This window comes from Zonotrichia leucophrys, chromosome 13 (assembly GCF_028769735.1).
Source record: "Zonotrichia leucophrys gambelii isolate GWCS_2022_RI chromosome 13, RI_Zleu_2.0, whole genome shotgun sequence".
In the NCBI taxonomy this organism is placed as follows: Eukaryota; Metazoa; Chordata; class Aves; order Passeriformes; family Passerellidae; genus Zonotrichia; species Zonotrichia leucophrys.
In genome coordinates this window covers 3,538,468-3,559,141 of record NC_088183.1, presented here as the reverse complement: position 1 = coordinate 3,559,141, position 20,674 = coordinate 3,538,468, and the positions used below count along the sequence as shown (strand labels likewise).

The following is a 20,674-nucleotide window of genomic DNA, read 5'->3' as shown; positions in this document are numbered from 1 at the left end:
GGAGGGACGCTCCGTACCGGGGGTGATGCGGGGTGAGGGGGGCACAGCCGGGTTGCAGGGGCGGATGGCTGAACAGCGGGGTGAGGCCATCTCGGTACCGGAGGAGCAATTACCGGTACCGGAGGGAACGCGGCCGGTAGCGGGGCGGAAGGCCGGGCCGGGGGCTGCCGCCCGGGGCGCGGGGCGGTCCGGAGGCGGGCACGGAGGCGGCCCCGCCCGGGAGGCCGTGCGGCGGAGGGGGAGCCAGCACCGGGCCCCCCCTGTACCGCTACGGCTCCCGCCTCCCTTCCGGCGGCGGCTCCTTCTCCGCGCCGGGGGCGGACGGGGCGCACCGGAGCTGCGCCGAGCCAGCCAGGTGGGTGCGGGACCGGGCCGGGCCGGGCCGCGCCGTGCCGTGCCGCAGAGCCCGGGGGGGGCGGCGATCGGCCCGCCGAGCCTCCCGGGGCCGCCGGCTTATATAACGGGGCGGCGGCCGCGGAGCGGCGGGATGCGGCATGCGGGGCGGGATGCGGGGCGGGATGCGGGGAGGATGCAGGTGATGCGGGGAGCCCGGCAGGTGATGCGGGTGCGGGGAGCCCGGCAGTGATGCGGGTGCGGGGAGCCATGCAGAGCTGAGCGGCGCCCCCCGGGTGCCCACCCGCAGCTCTGGGGAGGGGGACACGCCGGCGTGCAGGGATGGCAGGAGAAGGGCTGTCACCCCCGCGCCGGGCTTTGGATGCCCCTCCGTGCCCGGCCATGCCCTGCAGGAGGCTCCGCAGAGCGGGGCTGAGGGCAGGGAGAGGATGAGACCTGATCCCGCCATCACCCCCTGCCCGCTGCTCCGTGCTCCTTCCTGCCGTGGGGATCTCGGTACCTGCCGGGCTCCTCCCGTGCCTCCCCATCAGGGGCTCCCTCCTCCACCCCGCTCTCCATCCACGGCTCAGCCCAACCACTCGTGGAGCATCCCAGCCTCACCGTTCCCAGTCCCCTGAGATTCAACCCCTCTCCCCTGTGCACTGTCCCCACAAGGCTGAGCCCCCCAGCCCAGCCCTGTCCCCGCCGTGTCCCCAGCAGCACAGGGGCAGGTGGCTGCTGCCATCCAGGCCTTGGCACACGCGGTGGCAGTGCCACCCGCATGGCACCGGCGTGACCGGGCAGCCGCTGCCCGAGGCTGGCAGAGCAGTGAGTCAGAGCACAGAGGCAGGGCTGGCACCTCGCTCAGAACAGGGCTCAGCGCTCAGGGCTTCTCCTGCAACCTGCCAGGCTCCGTGCTCAGGCTCCAGCAGCTGCTGGCCAGGGCTGCTGAGGGAACCACAGTGATTGGAGTCAAGCTGAGGGGCTGGCTTTGCAAATCGAGGATGAGGAAGGATGGGCTGGACATTCAGAGAAATGCCCTCCCTGCCAAACCTGCACTTGTGCCTCTGAGGCTGCAGGACCCCGAGGGCTGCCAGGACAGGCTCCAGCATGGAAACAAAGGAGCTCAGTCCCATCCAGTAGCACTGCTCACAGTGTCTGACCCTCACCCTCCTGGGGAAACTGGAGATGGCTCAGCTGAGACAAACTGGCACAGAAAAATGTCTCAAAGTCTCACTTGGCTCTGGGCCGAGTGTTTGTTTCTTCGATTGCCTTGCTTGATGACATTAGTATTGAAATGACCCTGAGCAGACAGAGCTCAGGACACCTCACTGCCCTGGAGGGGATTGTGGTTCACACCTGGGCTCTTCCCTGGGCTTCTGCAGGGGCTGCTGCCAGGCAAAGCCCACCAGGCCCATACCAGGCACCAAGGGCAGCTGTGCTGAGTTGCCCAGCCTGGTTCATGTTCTGGAGATGAGAAGTCCCTGTGGAAAACCCCTCTGGGGAGGAGGTGGTGATCACTGGCAGTGTGGCACATCTCCATTCCTACCCCTGGGCACCGGTGTGCCCCTGTGGCCTGGAGCTCAGGAGCTCTGGCATGGCAGGAGAGCATGGTCACTGCAGCCCAGGCTGCATGGCACCGAGCCCAGGCCCTTGGGCATCACACACTGCCCCAGCAGCCAGGGCTGGACCCAGAGGATCTTCCCCGTGGCCAGAGGATCTCTGCTCTCACCCACAGCCTCTGTGCTCCTGGCCAGGCCTTCCTATTTGTTCTTATGCCAGCATCATCCTGGAGTTTAAATGCTCCCTCTCCCTCCCTGGTGTTTATTCTCTGGGTGTATTTATAGAGAGCAATCAGGCCTGCTCAGCCAGGGTAAACAAGCCGTGCTCCTGCTCCTGCTCCTGCTCTCGCCTGAGCGCCCTCTGCTCGTCCCAGGAGCTTTCCCCTCTGCTCTCCTGCTCCCCCCGAGCCTCCCTGCCTGCAGAGACCCCGACCAGTGCCTTGTCCAGCTGTGGGCTCTGCCACTGTCACCTTTGCTGTGTTGTTCTGCACCACCCTGCTCGTCCTGCACACAGCCAGAGCAGCAGGTCCTTCCCTCCCTGGCTGGTGCCACCAGCCCCTCTGTGGCACTCAGAAACATTGCTCATCCCAGTCACATCCCAGAGCCCCACAATGGTGCACCCAGACCTACCCCAGTCTGAGGTGGGAGGAATTGTGCCAGAGCAATTGAGGTGTTTGAGGCTGAGGATCTTTGCTTTTTGAAGGCAAGGTAGGTCAGCTCAGGTGCAGACCTCACCTGGGGAATGCCTCGGGGGGCTGCCCACTGTGGCAGGGCACCCTGAGTCCCCTGCACCCTGCATGAGAGCCAGGACAGCACGCTGCCAGCACAGGCTGTCCCCAGACTTTGTGACTCTGAACCCTCCTTCTCTCCTGCTGCCCAGGCTGGAAACTGGTGCCAGACCCAGGAGCATCTCCCTTAGGCAGGGGAAGTGATTTGAGATGTGCCCTGAGTTTCTCAGCTCACCCTCCTCCTTCCCCAGCCTCCCCTCCTCTCAGACACTTGCACAAGCTCAGCTGCTCAGGCAGGGTGCTGAGAGCTGGATGTGCCAAAGCAGAAGAGCTGTGGGCTCACTAATGTCTCATCTGGAGCATTCAGTTTTCCCTGGGTACTGTGCCTTGTGTCCAGACTGGATCAAAACGTCCCTGCCAGCACCTGGGGGCACGGCTGTCCCTGGAGCTGTTCTGGCACCATCACCCTGCTCTGCTGCTCCTGTCCTCTGCTTTGGCTGTGCTTGGTGTCTGGCTGCCTGGACAGACAGACAGACAGACAGACTGACTGAGCTGGTGCAGCTGTCCAGGTGAGATGCATCTTCGTGGTACTGCCAGGCTCTGCCTATTGCAAAGGAGATAAAAACCTCTTTGGTCTGGCTGAAATAAAAAATACCCTGCAGGGATTAGAGCAGCACCTGCAGGGTTTAGAGCAGCACCCCTCAGGACTCTCTGCTTTCTCTCAAGTGCCTGGGCGGGGTGTTCCTGCCCTTCCCACCCTCTGGGGTTTCAGCAGACAAATCTCTGCTGCTGTGCACCCCAGGCCATGGCAGCAGAGCCACCCTGCCTCTCCCAGCCCAGCTGTGTCCTTGGCACGGCGCTGTCTGGAAACCAGACGCCCCCAGGAGCACATCCCTGCAGCTCTGCAGCCCGTCTCACCCTGCTCCAGAGCCTTCCCACATCCCAAAGGAGGCAGTGGCTGTCCCCAGCAAAGGTCACCTTCACGCTGCTGCTGAGCCCTGTGCAGGCCGAGCTCTCTGCACTGCATCTCCCAGGGCACCAGGCACCCTTCTGGGGTCTCCCACTGGGGACCCTTTGCCTCTTCCCACAGCCAACCTCCCCAAACCTGTTCCCAGGGGCTGTCAGTGCCTCCTGCTCCAGGGTTGGGATGAGGCATCCCTGCTCTGTGAAGCTTTTCAGAATGCAGGCTCCATCCTTCCATGGCAGCCCTGCTCCTCCACAGCGTCAGTGTTCCCCTGGCTCCCCTGGGTCACAGATTTATCTCCAATTTGCCAAAGCCTCCCTCCTTCCCCAGGGTGGAGGAAAAGCCTTTGCTTGAAGTCAGGATGAATTTGTAACTTCCCCAGGAACCTGCTTCTCCAGTGCTGAGGAGAAATCGTGCTCATGACACATCTCACAGTGACATGAGCCACACCACAGGGACAGCCCACCCCAGAACAGCCAGCGTGGCACCCAGAGCTGGCACCCAGCTCCCTGCACAGCCCCTGCCCATGCCAGCATCTCCCCAAGCCTCACAGGGCGATTTCAAGGGCATTTAGGAAGGGATGAGATCCCCAGACAGAAGTTTCCTGAGGCCCAAAGCAGCACCAGGCTTCCTCCACTTGCTGAGTCTGAGCAAAGACTTCTGTCTGCTGGCTTGTTTTAACTTGCCATTATGTTCTCCAAAGGAGAAATTCATCATGTGCAAGCTAAGGAAGGCAGAGTCAATGTGAAATTTTAAAACCTTTAAAGAGTTGAGAGCCTCTCAATTTTTAATGAAGGCATCCGAACTGCCAGGTACCTGCAGAGATGGCCAGGAGCCCTCTGCCAGCAGCAGAGTGGGTGCCCCTGATCCAGGAGAGGAAGAGCTGCCACCTCCTGCACCTCCTCACCCTCTGCACGCCCTGCTGGGCTCCCTCCTGCAGGGACTTGGTGCCTCTGGGCAGTTGCTCCATCCTTGAGATGGGGATGCAGGGAGCACACAGAGCCAGCCAGGTGGAGGAGAGGGCAGCAAGCAGTGGTGTGCTCTGTCTGTCCCCCATCAAATGACTCCCCTTTGTGTGTCCCCCCAGTGCTGTGCCCCCTCCAAGGCGCTCATGCTGTCGCTGTTGGTGTCTCTGCAGGCCCTGCTCTCCCTGCGATGCCCAGCCACCCCCGCGAGGTCCCTGTCCCCTGCGTTAGGTGCTGAAGCAGCAGGCTCCCGGTGCTGCACACACCAAGGTAGGCAGCGCTGTGGCTCTTGGGGGGCTGGGGGGGCCATTTCACTGCCCGTGGTGTGGGGGGCACAGCAGAGTCATGGGGTGGATGGGGAGGCTCAGAGGTAACACGTGGTGGAGCCAGTCAGGTCACCCAGGATGGGGGGGACTCATCTTGGTGACACTTTGAGGTAGGCAAGAGGCACCTGAAGCAGCTCAGGGCCGGGGGAGTGAGGACCAGCTCAGGATCTCAGCAGATGCTGGGCACGGTCCCACCTGGAGACCATGGCAAGTGATGGTGACTGTGGAGGTGGCACAGGGCCAGGGGGTTTTTTCTTTCTTCTTCTTTTATTTTTTTTGGTTTTTTTTTTTTTTTTTTCCATTTGAAAGCCCCCAGATGGGAAAGGTACGAGCCAAACCCTTCTGAAAGCAGCCAAGAATGAATTTCTGGCCCGAGCCCCAGCAGCTCTTGGAGCAGCACGGTGCCTGTCCGGCGTCACGGCGCAGCAGAAACCCCCAGCACAGGCAGCTGGGGGGCAGCAAGCCCCACACCCAGCCCAGCCACTCCTGGGGCCCCCTCCCCAGCTCCCCAGGCAGGGCAGTCAGGCTCATCCTGCTGCTCCCACCGAGCTGCAGCTTGGCCCCAGCCCAGGCACCCAGATGTCCCCCCAGGCTGCCACGGAGCCCCCACCACGCAGCCATCTGCTGCCAGCAGGGTGCCCCTGGTGCTGTCCCCCTTATCCAGCTCTGTTGCCCAGGCCATGGGGCATTCAGGGCTCCCAAATCTCCCCTCTCATGGGATACAATGAGCCTTTCCCTCACTGCTCTCCCAGAGCCACCTTTGGGCCAAGCATCCCTGCTCCTCACTCCCTCCCACCCCTCAGCACTGCTGGTACAGAGAGGGGTTAAAACACCCCTGTCCTCAACTCAGGTGCCCCAATGAGATTACAGGATCTTTACAAAAGCAATGCTTTATCAACATGAGGCTGATAAAGGGGAGCAGTGCCAGGGGTCTCATTTTTAGGGTGTTTTGGCTGGAGAGGGGACAGGTGGGGGCTGCCATTGCTCTGCTCTGACCTGGCTGCCCAACCTTGAGCCAATCATGCCTTTGTCCTTTGTGTCTTGTTTCTGCCAGTGAAATGAGGGTGGGTATAACCACTTTGAGTCTTTCAGTGGGGAGTGGGTGCCCAAATCCCATGCTGACACAGAGCCAGGAGATGATCCCTGTGCATCCACCACCCATGCAGTCCTGACCACCTCAGTCAGTGGTGTCTGCATGGGCCCTGTCAGTGTGGCAAGGCTGAAAATCCGTGTGTGCACAGGGTGAGGGGCTGGGCAGGCAGCACAGGGGCTCAGGGGGGTTTTGCTGCTTCCCAAGAAGAGCCTGGTGTGCTGTGCCCAGCCCGGCTCCGCACCGGCCCTGCAGAGCTGCGGGTGTGCGTGCCTGCCATAAATATTGATGGGGTGCACTCGGCGCCAGCGTGCCCTTGGAGAGGCCATGGGGGTGGAAATGCTGTCCCTGCTGCGTGGGCAGGGCAGCACAGCCTGGGGGAGAGCACCCAGGGGAACACAGAGTCTGTTCCGGGGGGTCGGAGCCATCCTATAGGGATGGGGGCTTGGAAGCGGCCAGGTGAGTAAGGCCAGGGGTCATAAACCTGTTTGGGGAGCTGGCCAGACCTGCAGTGAGCCTTAATGTGGCGGCTGAGTCTGCAGAGAGCCACCAGGGCCTGTCCCCAGCAGCCACAGCAGGATAAACAGCGAGGGGCTGCAGTGCCTCTGTTTAACAATGCACAGCACAGAGGCACCAGGCACACGCAGGGAGTCGGGAGTGCAGGCATGAGGAGTCACCACTGCAGCACTCCAGGGGCAGGGTCCGTCCCAGCAGGGACCCCTGGCACTCCCAGGTCCATCCCAGCAGGGACCCCTGGCACTCCCAGGGCCATCCCAGCAGGATCCTTGTGGCATTCCCAGGTCCATCCCAGCAGGGTCCCCTGGCACTCCCAGGTCCATCCTGGTGTGCCTCAGTGCTCGTGTTGTCTCCTTGGGGTTCTGGGTGGCTCTGAGACCAGGGCTGGGTGACCAAGGGGCGCAGAGCAGGGGTGGCAAAGCCAAGGTGCTCGGTCACACCGTGGCTGACAGCCCAGCCACTCTGGAGTGTTCTTAGCTGGAGCCTGGGGCTGAGTCCCTGTCCCCTTGGGAGGTCCCGCTGGGAGATTCAGCCCCTGCAGCGCTGTGTGACTCAGATGTGGGTGTAGATGGCAATTTTGGGGAGCTCTGGAGGGCTGAGCAGCACTGGGAGCACCCCTCTCTCTCTGGTACCCTCCGGGGGCACTGCCATGCTGGGAACAGCTGGAATTACAGGCTCGGTCCTCTCCTTTCCCCATCCCTGGCTCAGCCGCAGCCTCCTCGCCCCGCAGGCAGGGCTGGGATGAGCAGGTGTGGGATGGGGCCCGGCAGGAAGGGCTGGGATGAGCAGGTGTGGGATGGGGCCCCGCAGGCAGGGCTGGGATGAGCAGGTGCGGGATGGGGCCCTGCAGGAAGGGCTGGGATGAGCAGGTTCATGATGGGGCCCCGCAGGCAGGGCTGGGATGAGCAGGTGCGGGATGGGGCCCTGCAGGAAGGGCTGGGATGAGCAGGTTCATGATGGGGCCCCGCAGGGGTGAGCTCACAGCCGGCTCCTGTGGATGCCCCGGGCACAGCCCTGCGAGGAGCAGCCCCGTGATCCAGCCCCATGTGCTGTGGCAGCTCCCTGCACCCGCTGCTCCCCAAAGCACACTGCACCCCGAGAGGGGCAGGATGGGCTGGGGGTGCCCCCTGCACCCCTTGTCCAGCCAGGAGAGAGTGGCAGTGACAGGGCTGTGGCAGCAATGCAGATGGGCAGTAATGCAGAGGGTTGTAATGCAGGGATGCAGCAACAGCCGCAGTGTCAGCCCAGGGCCCCTCTGGCTGCAGGGGTGCACAGGGGGGGCAGCAGGATCCCCCCCAAACCAGCCAGCAAAGCCCAGAGCCAGGGAGAGCCCCAGGGCTTGGGGCTGGCAGAAGTTACCCCATAAGGGTGGGTTTTGTCTATTTGCTGTGTCCCTCTCTGTGAGCTCAGGGGGCCCTGCCACAGCTGGAGCTTCATGGTGGAGCGGGGCTCAGGCTGTGGCAGGAGCCCACCTCCCTCCCCAGCCCCAGGGATCCTGGTGAGTGCTGAGCAAACAGACCCCACTCACACCCCGTGTGTGACATGGCCGTGATAAGGGCTGGGTGGGTGCTGGGGTCTCTCTCACGGTGCTGGGGGTCTGTGGCTTGCTGCAGGGACAGAGTGGTGGCCGCAGCATCCCCAGGGACTGCACGTGGGTGGCTCTGGGCACCACAGAGTCTCCCGGCCCTGACACAGCATGAGGGAGTGACGCCGGGTCCCCGCTGTCCCCAGCAGTCTGTGCTCAGCGCTGAGCTGGAGGGGCTGCTGGCTCCAGACTGACCCCACAGCACGGCTGGTGCCTGTCCCTGTCCCTGTCCCCCCCAAGGGACCAGAGCTGCTCTTCAGAGGCTGCAGCTGCTGCATGTTTCGTGCTGCCTCTTCCTCTTCTCCCCGCTGCTGTTTTTGTTTTGTTTAAGAGGCTGGGTTACGAATTTTAAACAGGCTCCTGAAAAACCCAATTACCTCCAGAAGACAACCTGATAAAAGCTGCCTAAGTGGCACTGTGGAAATCGCCTTGTGCAGCAGCTGAGGGAAAACCAACATAACAAAGCCTCTGGAAATGGAGTTAACCACTTTTAATCCCTCGGTGCAATGAGAAGGACCAATAATTATTTTCTGCAAAGATGTTGGGGGGCGGATAAGTGGAATAACTGCCCTGGGCTAATGGGTGACAGCAGGCTGGGCTGGCAGTGCTGCAGGGATGGGTGCAGCTATTCCCTCTGCCTGGGGGCTTTGAAAGGGCCCACAGAGGCTGTGACCTTGCAGGGTCCCTGTCTGGCTATCAGGGGACAATGGGGACGATGCCAGCAGGCAGGTGCCACTCAGGGATTGCTGTGGCCGATGTGGTGGCACCAGCCAGCCCCATCCCCTCCCTGGGTGCCAGCTTGGAGTGGAGCACGGAACTGCTGGGGCCCTGGCACCTGTGCTGACTCCACAGAGGCGTTTGCAGGGTTTGGAGGTGCTGAGAGCTTCCTCCTCCTTTTGGCTACGGCGCTGCTCCCCAGCCCCTCACACCTCCCCCCATCCCTTCCCTTCCTGCCTCCCCCAGAGCTCCAGGCAGGCACCCAGCAGGTGACACTGCCCGGGATGATGCCAAGGAACAGCTGGGCCTAAAGGAGTGCCCACACTGGGCACGAGCCCCGGGAGCATCCCCCAAACACCAGCTCAGCTCTGGGACTGCGGGGGTCCCCTGGATCCATCTCTGTCCCACAGCAGGAGTGTGCAGGGCAGGGGGCAATGCCCAGGGCTGCTCTTCCCATGGGATCCTGGCCAGCAGGGCAGAGCAGGGAGCCCCCAGCCCGGCAGCTGCGGTGGCACTGCCGGCACTGGCAGCTGGAGTGCTGGGGCGGGCGGCCTGAGCTCACACAGCCTCGTGCTTCCCGCAGCAGCAGGGACGGGGGCTGCTCGCCCACCTCCCCCGGCCACCCAAACCCACACGGGGACAGTGACTGGGGACAGTGACTGGGGACAGTGACTGGGGACAGTGCCTGGGGACAGTGATTGGGGACAGTGACTGGGGACAGTGATTGGGGACAGTGACTGGGGACAGTGACTGGGGACAGTGATTGGGAACAGTGATTGGGGACAGTGACTGGGGACAGTGCCTGGGGACAGTGACTGGGGACAGTGCCTGGGGACAGTGACTGGGGACAGTGACTGGGGACAGTACTTGGGGACAGTGACTGGGGACAGTGCCCGGGGACACTGCTTGGGGACAGTGCCCAGGGACAGTGCTCCAGGCCCCTGACTCCCAAGAAAGGCAAGCCCGATTTAGCACTGGGCGCTTGCACAAGGGATGTCCCTGCCAGTTTGGCCTGAGCTGATACTGGGAGCAGTCCTCTCTGGCACACTGGGATCTACTGGAGGAGGATGTGCTTAATGAGCCGAGGCATCTCCAAAGATTGAAAGACTCAAGGACCCATCCCAGGAACAAAAGGAGGCGTTTGTCAGGCGCTGAGAGACGGGCTCGTTAATTCCTCCTGGCTGTCACACTTATCTGTAATGAATTTGTGCTCCGCTGTATTATTTTTAATACAATAGGAGCGGTGCCGCCCGCCCACCGCCCGGCTGCCGGGAGCGCTGACGTCAACGCCCGGAGCAGGGCTGCCGCAGGACGGACGGACGGACGGACGGACAGACGGGCGGGCCGAGCACAGGCCTGGCTTGCCGCCCACGTGCCCGTCCCGCCAGCTGCCAGCAGGCAGAGCGGGGCTGGGCACAAGGGCAGGAGGGTTTTTTATCTTGGAGGTGGAAAAAGGAGTTGTTGGTCAGTGCCAGGCTGAGGGCTCGGGGCTGGTGGAGATGGGTTGTGCCAGGGGGTGTTTTTGGGAGCAGTGAGAGTGGGTGAACAAGAGGGACGAGTCCCTGATGTGCTGTCCCTGTGCTGAGTTGTTCGTGGCAGCGGCCGTGCGGTGAGGCAGGAGCTGGCAGCGGCTGTGCACGCACAGATCTGCCAGTGCATCTCTCTGGAGGTGGCACTTGCAAGCCAGTTTTGTCCCCCCTGGCTGAGAGATGTCCCCCCACTCCTGCCCCACATCCTGCATCTCCCCCAGCCTTCCCACAGCAGCCCCAGCAGCATCTCCTGAGCCCACCCCAGGGGGCTTGCGGGGGCAACTGCAGCCTGTCCCAGCTCCCTGCAGCCCCCCACGTTTAGGGGGGCCATCCCTAAAGCACCCCGACCCTCTGCAGTGCCCTGCTGGGCTCCCACAGGCTGCTGGTCCAGAGCGTCACTATCAAACACGGGCTATCCCAAAGCCCGGCTGCAAGTGCCGCTGGTGAGATTCGCACAGGGCTCATGTTGTCTCTGAGAACCCAGGGCTGCATTAATGAGGAGGCACCGGCTGTGTGAGGAGCACACAGCGTCCCTGAGCATCGGGACAGGGCTGGGGAGCCCTGTCCCGCACTGCAGAGGAGCACGGGAGGGGCTCAGGAGCCCATCTGCATTCGGGCAGGTGCAGGGGGGCAGGCAGGGGGGTGCACCCCATTTCCTACCCAGGAACCCTTCGCTGAAGGGGGTTCTGAGCTCCGTGGGCATCATATCCTCGATGCCACCATAGACCCCCTCTGGCATCCCCTCCCTGCCCTGGGAACCCCGCGGGGGGCGCAGCACCAAAAATCCAAAGCTGGGGCCCCCGAGCGGCAGCTCTTGGCGGAAAGGGGAGGGAGGGTGATATGATTTATCAGGGACTTTAATTAAACTCCCGCAGCCGCCCCGCATCGCTGCAGAGGAGGCCGGGGAGCTGCGGGTCGGGGGTTCAGTGAGGGAGCCGGGGCTGCGGGACCGGGGGCACCTCGGGCTGACGAGCGCCTCGTTTCCCCGGTAATTGCGGCGGCGGTGAATCATTAACCCCGCGCAGGAGGCGCTGCCCCGCGGGTGCTGTCCGAGGGGCCCCGTCCCGGGGAGCGCTGCGGGGCTGCCCGGGACGTTCCCGGGGGTCGTGCGGCGTTTCCCGGGAGGGTCCCGCGCCCCGCCGCCCCCGCGGGGGCCGGTCCGCACGGTGGCGGTGGCGGTGGCGGGGGGTGTCGCTCCGGGCGGGCCCACGCGTGCCGCCGGGGGCGGGAGGGGGCCGGGCCGCGGCGGGGCGGGGCGGGGCGGAGCGGCGGCAGCGGCGAGCGGCGGCGGAGCCGGTGAGTGCCGGTGCTGAAGGGACAGCGCCGCCGCTGCGGCACCGGGCGGCCCCGGGCGGCGGGCGGGGCCCCGCGCCGCAGACCCCGGGGTGGGCTGGGGGGGAGAGGGGTCCCGGCGGCACCGCGGCCCCTGCGCGACCCTCGCCCCCCGCGCGGTTCCCGCCTTCCCCGTGTCCCCGCGTTCCCCGGTGTCCCCTGCGCCCCCGGTGCGCGTTCCCCGACCCGGGTTCCCCCCTCGTCGTCCTTGTGCCTGCGCCCCACCTTCCCCCGCTCCTCACGGCGGCGCGCCCCCCGCGTCCCGCTGCGGTGCCGGTGTCCCCCGCATGCCGGGTGTCCGCTACGTCCCGTGTCCCCGCTGTCCCCCGCCTTCCCCGCGCCCCCCCGTGTCTCCTGCGTCTCTGCAGCCCCTGTGGCCCCGGTATCCCGGTGCCTGCCGGTGTTCCCCCCGTTTGCTGTGTTCCCCCTGTGTCGCCCGTGCACCTCCCGATGTCCCCCGCTATCGCTACGAGCCCCCCCGTGACGCGACCCCCGTGCTCCGGTGCTCCCCGTGATCCTTGCACCTTGCCTACGGCTCCGGTGTCCCTGCGCTCTCCGGTGTTCCCCGAACCCGGTGCCCCCCAAGCCCCCGCTGCAGTCCCAGGGCTCAGCACTGTACTGAGCCCCCCCAGATTGTCGTGGGGTGCCCCGGGGCTGGCAGCAGCAAATTTCCCGGGGTCACAGCTCCCCCAGCCCCATGGGGGTTCCGGAGAGCCGGGGTGGGGGTACCCGCTGGGCTGCAGCGCCCACCGGGCACGTACACACACACTCACACACACACACACACACACACGCTGCAAACTGCACCCCCAGGCTCCGAGCACAGCCTGCAGCACCCCACTCACACGGGGCACGTGGGGGGCACGGGCACCCCCACACACACACCCTCTGCCGTAATCCCCCGCATGCACACACACACACGGAGCACACAGGCAGCCTGCAACACCCCCACACGTACACACACGCGACACAGTCTGCAAATTTGTGTGCTCAGCCCCCCGTGCAGCCTGCAAACCCACGGACCTGCACACACAACCCCCCCACACTCACACTCGCACCGCCTGCAGCACCCCCCGAGTGTGCAAACTCACGCACACCCGCAGCACAAACACCCAGCAGGCAGGCACAGCCCGCAGCCCTGCGTGCACACGCATCCGCAGAGCCCGCAGACCCCAAAACTCGCGCACGCTCGTGCTCCGAGCTGGCAAACGGGCTGCAAACCCGCTCATCACGGGGGCACACGCAACCTGCAGCCCCACAAAGTTACCCACACGCACCCCCCATGCAAACACAGCCTGCAGGCACCCGCAAACACACCTCTTGAGCAAACACAGCCCGCACGCAGAGCTCACGCGCAGCGCACGCAGGCACAGCACGCACCCGCTCCGTCCTGCTCAGGCAGTGCCCCTGCACGGTGTCACCCACCTGCACAGGCAGTGCCCCTGCACGGTGTCACCCACCCGCTCCATCCTGCACAGGCAGTGCCCCTGCACGGTGTCACCCACCGTACAGATGCCCCCGTGTACCCACCGCTCCATCCTGCTCACAGCCCGCACGTCACCCCACAGGCAATGCCCCTGCACGGTGTCACCCCCCTTCCTCTGTACACATGCTCCTCCGGTCACCACCTCAAGCAGCTCGCACGGTGTCACCCACCCGCAGCACCAGCACGGATCGCACACACAGGGATCACACACCAGTCACAGGCTGCTGCTGCCTGCAACCCCTGCAGCCCCCAAGCGCTGCCGCAAGGCGCCAACAGCCTCTTCCCCATCCCTCTGCAGAGCACTCGTGCTGCTGTAGACACACACACACACGGCACCCCGGGTCCCCCACACAAGGTCTGTCACCCTCTCCTGCACAGCAGGGGCACACGATGCACGGTGGCGTGGTGGGTCCCCATCCCACCAGCCCCCAGGCAGTACACCGGGGCTCCTGGTGCCACACCAAGGGCAGTGCTGAGGTGGAACATCCCTCTGGAGTCCCTGCCTTGGTGTCTCCACAGGTCCTCAAGGCCAGAAGGGATGTAGGGAGGGGCCTGAGGGGAGCAGGCACTGTCACTCTCTGCCTGCACACCCCAGAACTTCCTTCTGCCCATCCTGAAGGGCATTTGGGCTGAGGATACAGAGGGTGCAAAGCACAGCCCCAGAGATCATTCCATCCGTCAGCCTGGGCAGCAGGGAACCTCAGCATGGTATCCCCAGCCTTGTCCTTCTCTGCCTGCGCAGGTGGCCCAGGTCAGCAAGCCCGGAGAGCGGTGGATGAGCGCTGGGCACCGGCCTAGCCACACGCACACACCGGCACCATGGACTTCGTCATGAAGCAAGCGCTGGGCGGTGAGTGTGAGCTGTTCCCCCTCAAGGGTCCCCATCTGTGAGCAATGCAGGCCCAGCACCCCAGTAGCACAGTGGGAGGGACATGGCAAGGGGACAGAGTGACACAGAGTGCCACCAGCAATGGGGAGCTGCTGCTGGAGCCCTCCAGGTTTCCCACTTCCAGTGCCATCAGCGGCTGGCTGGGGAATCCTGGCTCTTCTGCTGTTAAGTGGGATTCCCCAGCAGGTCCCCTGGGTGCTGAAGAAGGAGCTGCTGGCATCTCCCCCAGCTGACACTGAACTAGGGCAGAACAGCCAGCCCGTGGTACTCCCCATCCCCACAGCCTCCCGAGCCTGCCTGCAGCCCACTTCAGCACAGGTGGCCCTGGGGATGTCCCAGGTCCTCCTTGCCAAGGACCTCCTTGCCCTCCCTGCTCCTGCAGGATCTTTGGCAGAGCACCACGCTGCAGCACACTTGGGGACCAACCAAGGGTCTTATTATGCGCAGGGGCCACCAAGGACATGGGGAAGATGCTGGGGGGCGAGGAGGAGAAGGATCCCGACGCGCAGAAGAAGGAGGAGGAGAGGCAGGAAGCCCTGCGCCAGCAGGAGGAGGAGCGGAAAGCCAAGCACGCCCGCATGGAAGCGGAACGGGAGAAAGTCCGGCAGCAGATCCGTGACAAGGTGGGCACACACCTCCCCTGGGCCCGCCCCTGCCCCCCCTGTGGCAGCCGGGCTGGGGCTGGGACAGGGAGCCAGCATGGCCGGGAGGAGGGCGGCCGAGCCGGTGGCGATGGGCACGGGGCACAGCGCGGGCAGTGCCCGCCGCCTGCCCTGCTGAGAGCCTGTGTCCCCTCAGTACGGGCTGAAGAAGAAGGAGGAGAAGGAAGCAGAGGAGAAAGCTGCTCTGGAGCAGCCGTGTGAGGGCAGCCTGACGCGCCCCAAGAAGGCGATCCCGGCAGGCTGTGGGGACGAGGAAGAGGAGGAGGAGGAGAGCATCCTGGACACCGTCCTCAAGTACCTGCCCGGCCCACTGCAGGATATGTTCAAGAAGTAACAGCACCGTCAACCCTGCCATAGGGTGCTGGGGCAAGGGCGCCCTCTCTCCTACAACTCCTCCATCAGTTCCCTTGGCCCCGGAGAGGGGGTCCCCACACCCCCTCCCATCCCCTCCTGCCCTGTCCCCCGACCAGACCAAAAGCCCGCCCCGTCCCGTCCAGGCAGGGCCCCCCCACCACGCCAAAGGGGAGCAGCCCTGGCCGGACAGGGCGAACCGGGACCAAATGCACTGATGTAACCTCGCGGCAGGCCAGGGGCACCCAGGCCCTACCGGCCCCCCGGGGTGGCTCCTCGTGCCCCCTGCCCTGCCCCTTCTCTTCTCCCAGGGGACCCCAGGAGGCCTCTGCTCGCCTGCCCCCGTCCCCAACACTGCCATCCCCCTGCCCCCTCCCGCCCTGGGCCAAGCCCGAAGCACAAAGCCAGGCGCCCTGCCCGCAGCTCCCCCAGCCCCGGTCGTCGGGCACGGGGGTCCCCCGGGGCTGCCCGGTGTGCTCCTGCATCGGGGGGTTGGAGGGGACCCCCCTCCCCGCATCTCTGGCCCCATAGTTAAAGCCATATCAGTTAGACTGCAATACTTCAGCACCGGGAGCAGCGGGCGCCGCGCTCCGCCAACCGTGTACAAAGGCACGCGCGGGGCAGGGGCCCCCCTGCCCCGTCCCCGTCCCCGCCGCTCGCTCGTCCGTGTCTTGGCCCCGCTGGCCCCCGTCCTCGCATTAGTGTCTCCGTGCCAGGGTGCGCCCCGTCGCTCCGTGCGTCCTCGTGTCCGCTGCTCTGACTCCCAGCCCCGCGTCCCCACTGTCCCCGGGGGCCGCCCGCGGCGCCCTCGCCGTGCTGCGGGACCCCCGCTCTGTCCCCTGCAATAACGCCAGCGCGGGCCGAGGGCTGCCGGGCCACTCCCGGGTGGGGACACCCGGCTGCCCTCACCCGACGCTGGACACGTGGGTCCCCGGGCCTGGGAAGGGATCCCTGGGCAAGCGCCCCGGGGTGTCCCAGGAGCCGCTGCTTGCACCCCAACCGGGGGAGGCAGGGGCACAGCCCCATCCCGGCCCGTCTCTGCCACACCGTGCTCCCCCTCCCTCCCTCCCTCCCTGTGCTTCCTCAGCCACGGCCCCCGGCCGCTCCCCAGGGCCCTCCCGGGAGGTGGCGGGCAGCTCGGGGCCCCACAGACATGCTGTGACCATCCTGCTCGAACTAGTCTTTGACGATCTAATAAAATAAAGGGATTTGTACATTGCTCCGGCCTCTTCTCATCCGTTGCTTTCCTGGGCCCCCGTGTCAGCTCCCTCACCCCACCAACCTCAGGTGGTGAAAGCTGGCAGCTCATCACACCTGGGCTGGCCCCCAGCCAGGCCTCTACAGGTGCAGGAAGCAGCCACACGTGGCTCCCAGAGTCCTACTCATTCCTGCTGCCTTCCTACTCCACAGGCACCTGTCCTCTCTGGGGTTGGGGACAAGACAAAGGGGATGTCCCACAGACATGGCATGAAGGTTTCTCCCCCTTCCAGGACTTCCCTCACTGAATGACTGGGGATACCCAGGGGTCCAAGGGCTGTTTCTGATGGGTCACAGCATTCCAGCACTCCAAGGGAGGAGCATGAGGCTGTGGGCATGGTGCATCTCATGCCCCCACACCGAGGCAGAGGCCCTGGCAGTGCCCAGGCTTGGCACAGCTCGGGAGGCTTCAGCCTGGTGCCAGCCTCAGCTCTGATGATGTGCCATCATTCACCAGCAAAGAGCTCAGCTGTTACCCAGGCGGCATCAGCAGAGCAGTCACCCAGAAAAGCTTCTGTCAGAAGGAAATACGAGGGTAGAGAACGGCAGAGATCTCGCAGGCAAGGTCTCCCCTGCAGGCAGGCTGTGCCCTGTGACCCGGCACGGTGCAGGCAGGCAGAAACCCCCAGAGCCCTCCCTGGGCAGGGGGCACAGGGCAGGGGCAGGGCTGTGCCCGGGGCCGGCAGCGTGGCACGGAACCCGCAGCGTCCTCCATGTCCCGATCCGAGCAGTGTCCCCGCTGTCACCTGTCCCCACCGCGGGGACGCAGCGCCCCCTGGTGCGGTGACAGCGCAGGACAGGGGACACCGAGAGCGGGGACAGGAGCGGGGACAAGAACGACAATGCCCGACAGACCCCTCTGCCAGGGCCCTGCTATGGCCAAGGGAAGGAGGCAGGGGAAGGGAGAGCAGCTCAGCACCCCCCTTTTTCCCCTTCAAACAGCCACAGGCACCTTTGTTAAGGAAGAGGATTTATCAAAATTAGAAAAAGACATCACAAATATTTTAAAAAAGCCCCAGCTGGGAAAACATCTACCAGTTCAAATCCCCCCACCCACCCTCCCCTCATTACCCCAGCACAGGGAAGGGACAGGGGATGTCTGGGAGGGGGAGAGGCAGGCTGTGCTCCCAGAGCTGCCCTTGCCAGCAGGCTTTTGGGGACAAGGGGACAGTCACATATCTCATCACTGCTGGGGAGCCTGGTCACAGCAGAGCAGCTCCCATGGGAGGCTCCTCAGCAGCCACCTTCAGTGACTGATTTTCTTTGGCCGCTTGCCTTTGGAACGAGTCCCCCACACCCCAGAGAGGAGGCAGCAGAGGGGGGCCTGCCAGAATCCCCCCATTCTCCCCAGCACACAGCTGCCTGTTTATGAAGCTCCCAAGAACAGGACACACCGAGCTGAGCCCCAGGTCACAGCCCTGCCAGGCTGGCAAGGAGATGAGCCAGCTCCTTGGCCCACCTGTGCCAAGCTCCCACCCTCGAGGGCAGGCAGGTGTTGCCTCCCTGGGGGCAGCAGCTTCATCAGGAGTCGTTGGGGAGCCCGAAGAGCTTGACAGTGCCAGCCTCCCTGCTGCTGTCATATTTGCCATCTTTGTCGTCACAGGCGAAGGCCAGCAGAGGCCTCTTGGGGTGCCAGGCCACTGTGAAGGTGGGGGACTCACACTGCACCTCCCAGAGCTTCTCTCCTGCATGGAAAAGGAGCCCCGTGAGCCTGGAGAGCCTCCAGCCCCCTCTGCTGCTCACCTCCCCGAGCCAAGCACCTGCTGCTTCCCTCAGCGAAGGGCAGAGGCAGCACAAACGCTGCTCCAGCGCCTTTTAGACACCCAGTGACAAGGTACAGACATGACAGGCAGGCCTGCCACAGACTTCTGAGGCACAGGCTCCCCCTCATGGCATTCTCTGCACAGGAAAGCTCTTCCTTAGCAGACAGATTCTCCCTGTGTCCTCCCAGCTCCACAGCACTTCTCCATCCAATTCCCTCCTTGCTGTTCCCCAAAATAAAACCATTACCTGTCTCCACTTCAGCAATGTCAATGAAGTGATCTTCTGATGCTGAGGCCAGCATCTTCCCATCATGGCTGAAGCTCAATGTCCGCACGGGCCAGTCGAGCCTGCAGCAACCCAGGGCAGCAGACAGTGAGGCACTGCCACCACAGTCCCCAGAGAGGGGGAAAACAACTCTGGGACAGCTCTACCTACCTGGAGAAGCACCTCACACACACCAGCTCATCCACATCCCAGAGGCTGACCAGTGCATCAGCACTGCCCGTGGCAAAGTACTTCCCCATGGGATCAAACTTGATGCAGATGCAGTTGGAAGGATGGGCGTTGATGGACTGGATGGGTTTCAGCTCTGGGTAGCTGTGGAGGAGAAGGGAGAGGGCAGGGAGCAGTGAGAGAAGCACAGGGATTTCCTAGAGCAGGGCAGGCATGAGGCACACCAGGACTGGAGCAAACCCTGCCGAGGCAGGACTCACTGAGTGTCCAGTGAAGGAGGCAAAGCACCAGGGACCATTTTGGGGAGCTGAGCCCAGCCCACAGCTGTGGCAACCTCAGCTCCAGGCAAGCTCATTCCCACCAGAAGGCAGGGGATTGCTGGGATGTGGGGCTCAGCTTTCCCAAAACAGCAAAGGCACTTGCAAATGACTGCAGCCAGCGCAGCCCACCAGCAGCCAGGGGCACCTGCCTGAGGATGTTGATGCAGCCATTGCCATTGGTGAGGAAGAACATGTTGTTATCGTTGTTCCACGAGATCTCGTTCACCTCAAACTTGAACTGCTCCTCAGCTTTGGAGCGATGTGTCTTGGCATCAATGAAGGTGACCACATCATCCTTGTTCCCCACGGCAATGGTCTGCCCGTCAGGGCTCCAGCAGATGTTGATGTTCTCACCTGAAAGGACAGAAAGGCAGCAGGTCCCACTTCCACTCCAAACCACTCCCAAATGGGAAAGACTGCCAGTTCTTCAGTCTAACACACAAACCCTGCACAGCAGCTATCCAGCAAAACCAAACTTGTGACAAGTACAGCTTGAAGACAATATGCCACAGCCCATTTCAGCCAAGATGGGGCCACAGCAATCACCACAGAATGTCACGCCAAAGATCCTCTGAATCCAGTCATCTCTGAGATCCAGAAAAAGCAGAAGCCAAAAATACCTTTGAATAAAAATAAGAACATGGCAGGTTCCTATTATACAACTTTACTGTGCCATTCCCAGCCCAAACGACTCAAAACTGGACAGATCATAGATGGTATTTGGGTTAAGCATCACATGAATTCAAACTGTTTTTCTGAGTCCACACAAACTTTTATTTCCACCACAGTTCTCTATAAACATGCTTTTCCCCAGTGTCCAGCCTCTCAGCCCACTGACTCCAGAGACAAGTACAAAGGACATTTTAACAGCCAGCAGCATATTTCAGCAGTTCTACCAGTCCTGACCCCACAGTAAATCAGCTCTCACATGATGAGTGCAACACAAATATAAAGCAGTTAGCAGAGATGTCCCAACCAGAAATAACCACAGGAAAGGCGCAAAGCTTTGTGCCACTGCAGATGGATCCCACACAGCTGAGGTTCTGCCGGGACCCAGCTGGGAAGGCAGGACTCACCTTTGGTGTTGACAGTGGCGATGCACTTGGTGGTGCGGACGTCCCAGATGCGGATGGTTTTGTCCCCTGACGCTGTGACAAACAGGTCCGGGTTGCTGGGGTGCCAGCAGAGCTGGTCCACGCTGTCCCCGTGGCCGCGGTAGTTGTTCTCCTTCACCTGGAGGGAGAGGGCAGGCGACGTGAGGCTGTGCCCAGCTCTGCTCCAGCTCCTGCCCCGCATCCCAGCACGCCGCATCCCGCTGGGACAGATCAGGAGGGGCCCCAGCCCTCCTCACGGCCGGCCAGGATGGAGAACCCCGCCGGGCACCACCATCTCCATTCCCGGCCCGCAGCCCCGGCCTGCGCTGCCCCCGGTGCTGCCCCTGTTCCGGTGCACACCGGGCACCCACCCCCAGCCCCGGCACCGACCACCGGGACACTCTCCCGCTCCCGGACCCCAGCCCAAGCAGCCGCGCCCGGGCTGCCCAAGGGCTCCCGGTACCGATCTGCACCGCCCCCGCCCGCCCGGTGCCGGCGGATCTCTCTCACCAGCCGGTCCTTCTCGAGCAGGAAGACGCTGGCGGTCTTGTCGAAGGAGCCGGAGGCGAGGCGGCGGCCGCAGCAGCTCCAGGCCACCGAGTGCACCTTGGCGCCGTGCGCCGGGAACTCGCGGCTGCGCGTGTTGGCGCGGAACAGCTCCTGCATGGCCTGCACGTAGGGCGACACCGCCATGGCGGGGCCGCCGCCACCGGCACCGCCGCCGCCGCGCGCGCCCCGCCCCGGCACCGCG

General features: G+C 63.8%; 2 protein-coding genes across 3 annotated transcripts; one reads left to right on the top strand and one right to left on the bottom strand.

The window, feature by feature from the left end:
- The first annotated feature begins 206 nt into the window (after positions 1–206).
- On the top strand, positions 207–16,254 carry CPLX2 (complexin 2). 2 transcript variants are annotated; one of them, XM_064724685.1, is made up of 5 exons: positions 207–355; positions 4,726–4,822; positions 13,876–13,983; positions 14,470–14,645; positions 14,821–16,254. In XM_064724685.1, the coding sequence occupies exons 3-5, from the start codon at positions 13,953–13,955 to the stop codon at positions 15,016–15,018; spliced, it is 405 nt and encodes a 134-aa protein (XP_064580755.1). In that variant the 5' UTR covers positions 207–355; positions 4,726–4,822; positions 13,876–13,952; the 3' UTR covers positions 15,019–16,254. The 2 variants fall into 2 exon arrangements, with proteins under 2 accessions (XP_064580755.1, XP_064580756.1); XM_064724686.1 differs by lacking the exons at positions 207–355; positions 4,726–4,822 and adding an exon at positions 11,578–11,611.
- A 991-nt stretch (positions 16,255–17,245) lies between these two features.
- THOC3 (THO complex subunit 3) lies at positions 17,246–20,654 on the bottom strand. The gene is made up of 6 exons (XM_064724872.1): positions 20,434–20,654; positions 19,906–20,062; positions 18,979–19,183; positions 18,492–18,653; positions 18,303–18,403; positions 17,246–17,977 (listed from the first exon to the last, which is right to left on the bottom strand). Exons 1-6 carry the CDS (start codon positions 20,614–20,616, stop codon positions 17,814–17,816), a joined length of 972 nt encoding a protein of 323 aa, XP_064580942.1. The 5' UTR covers positions 20,617–20,654; the 3' UTR covers positions 17,246–17,813.
- Positions 20,655–20,674: the final 20 nt, after the last annotated feature.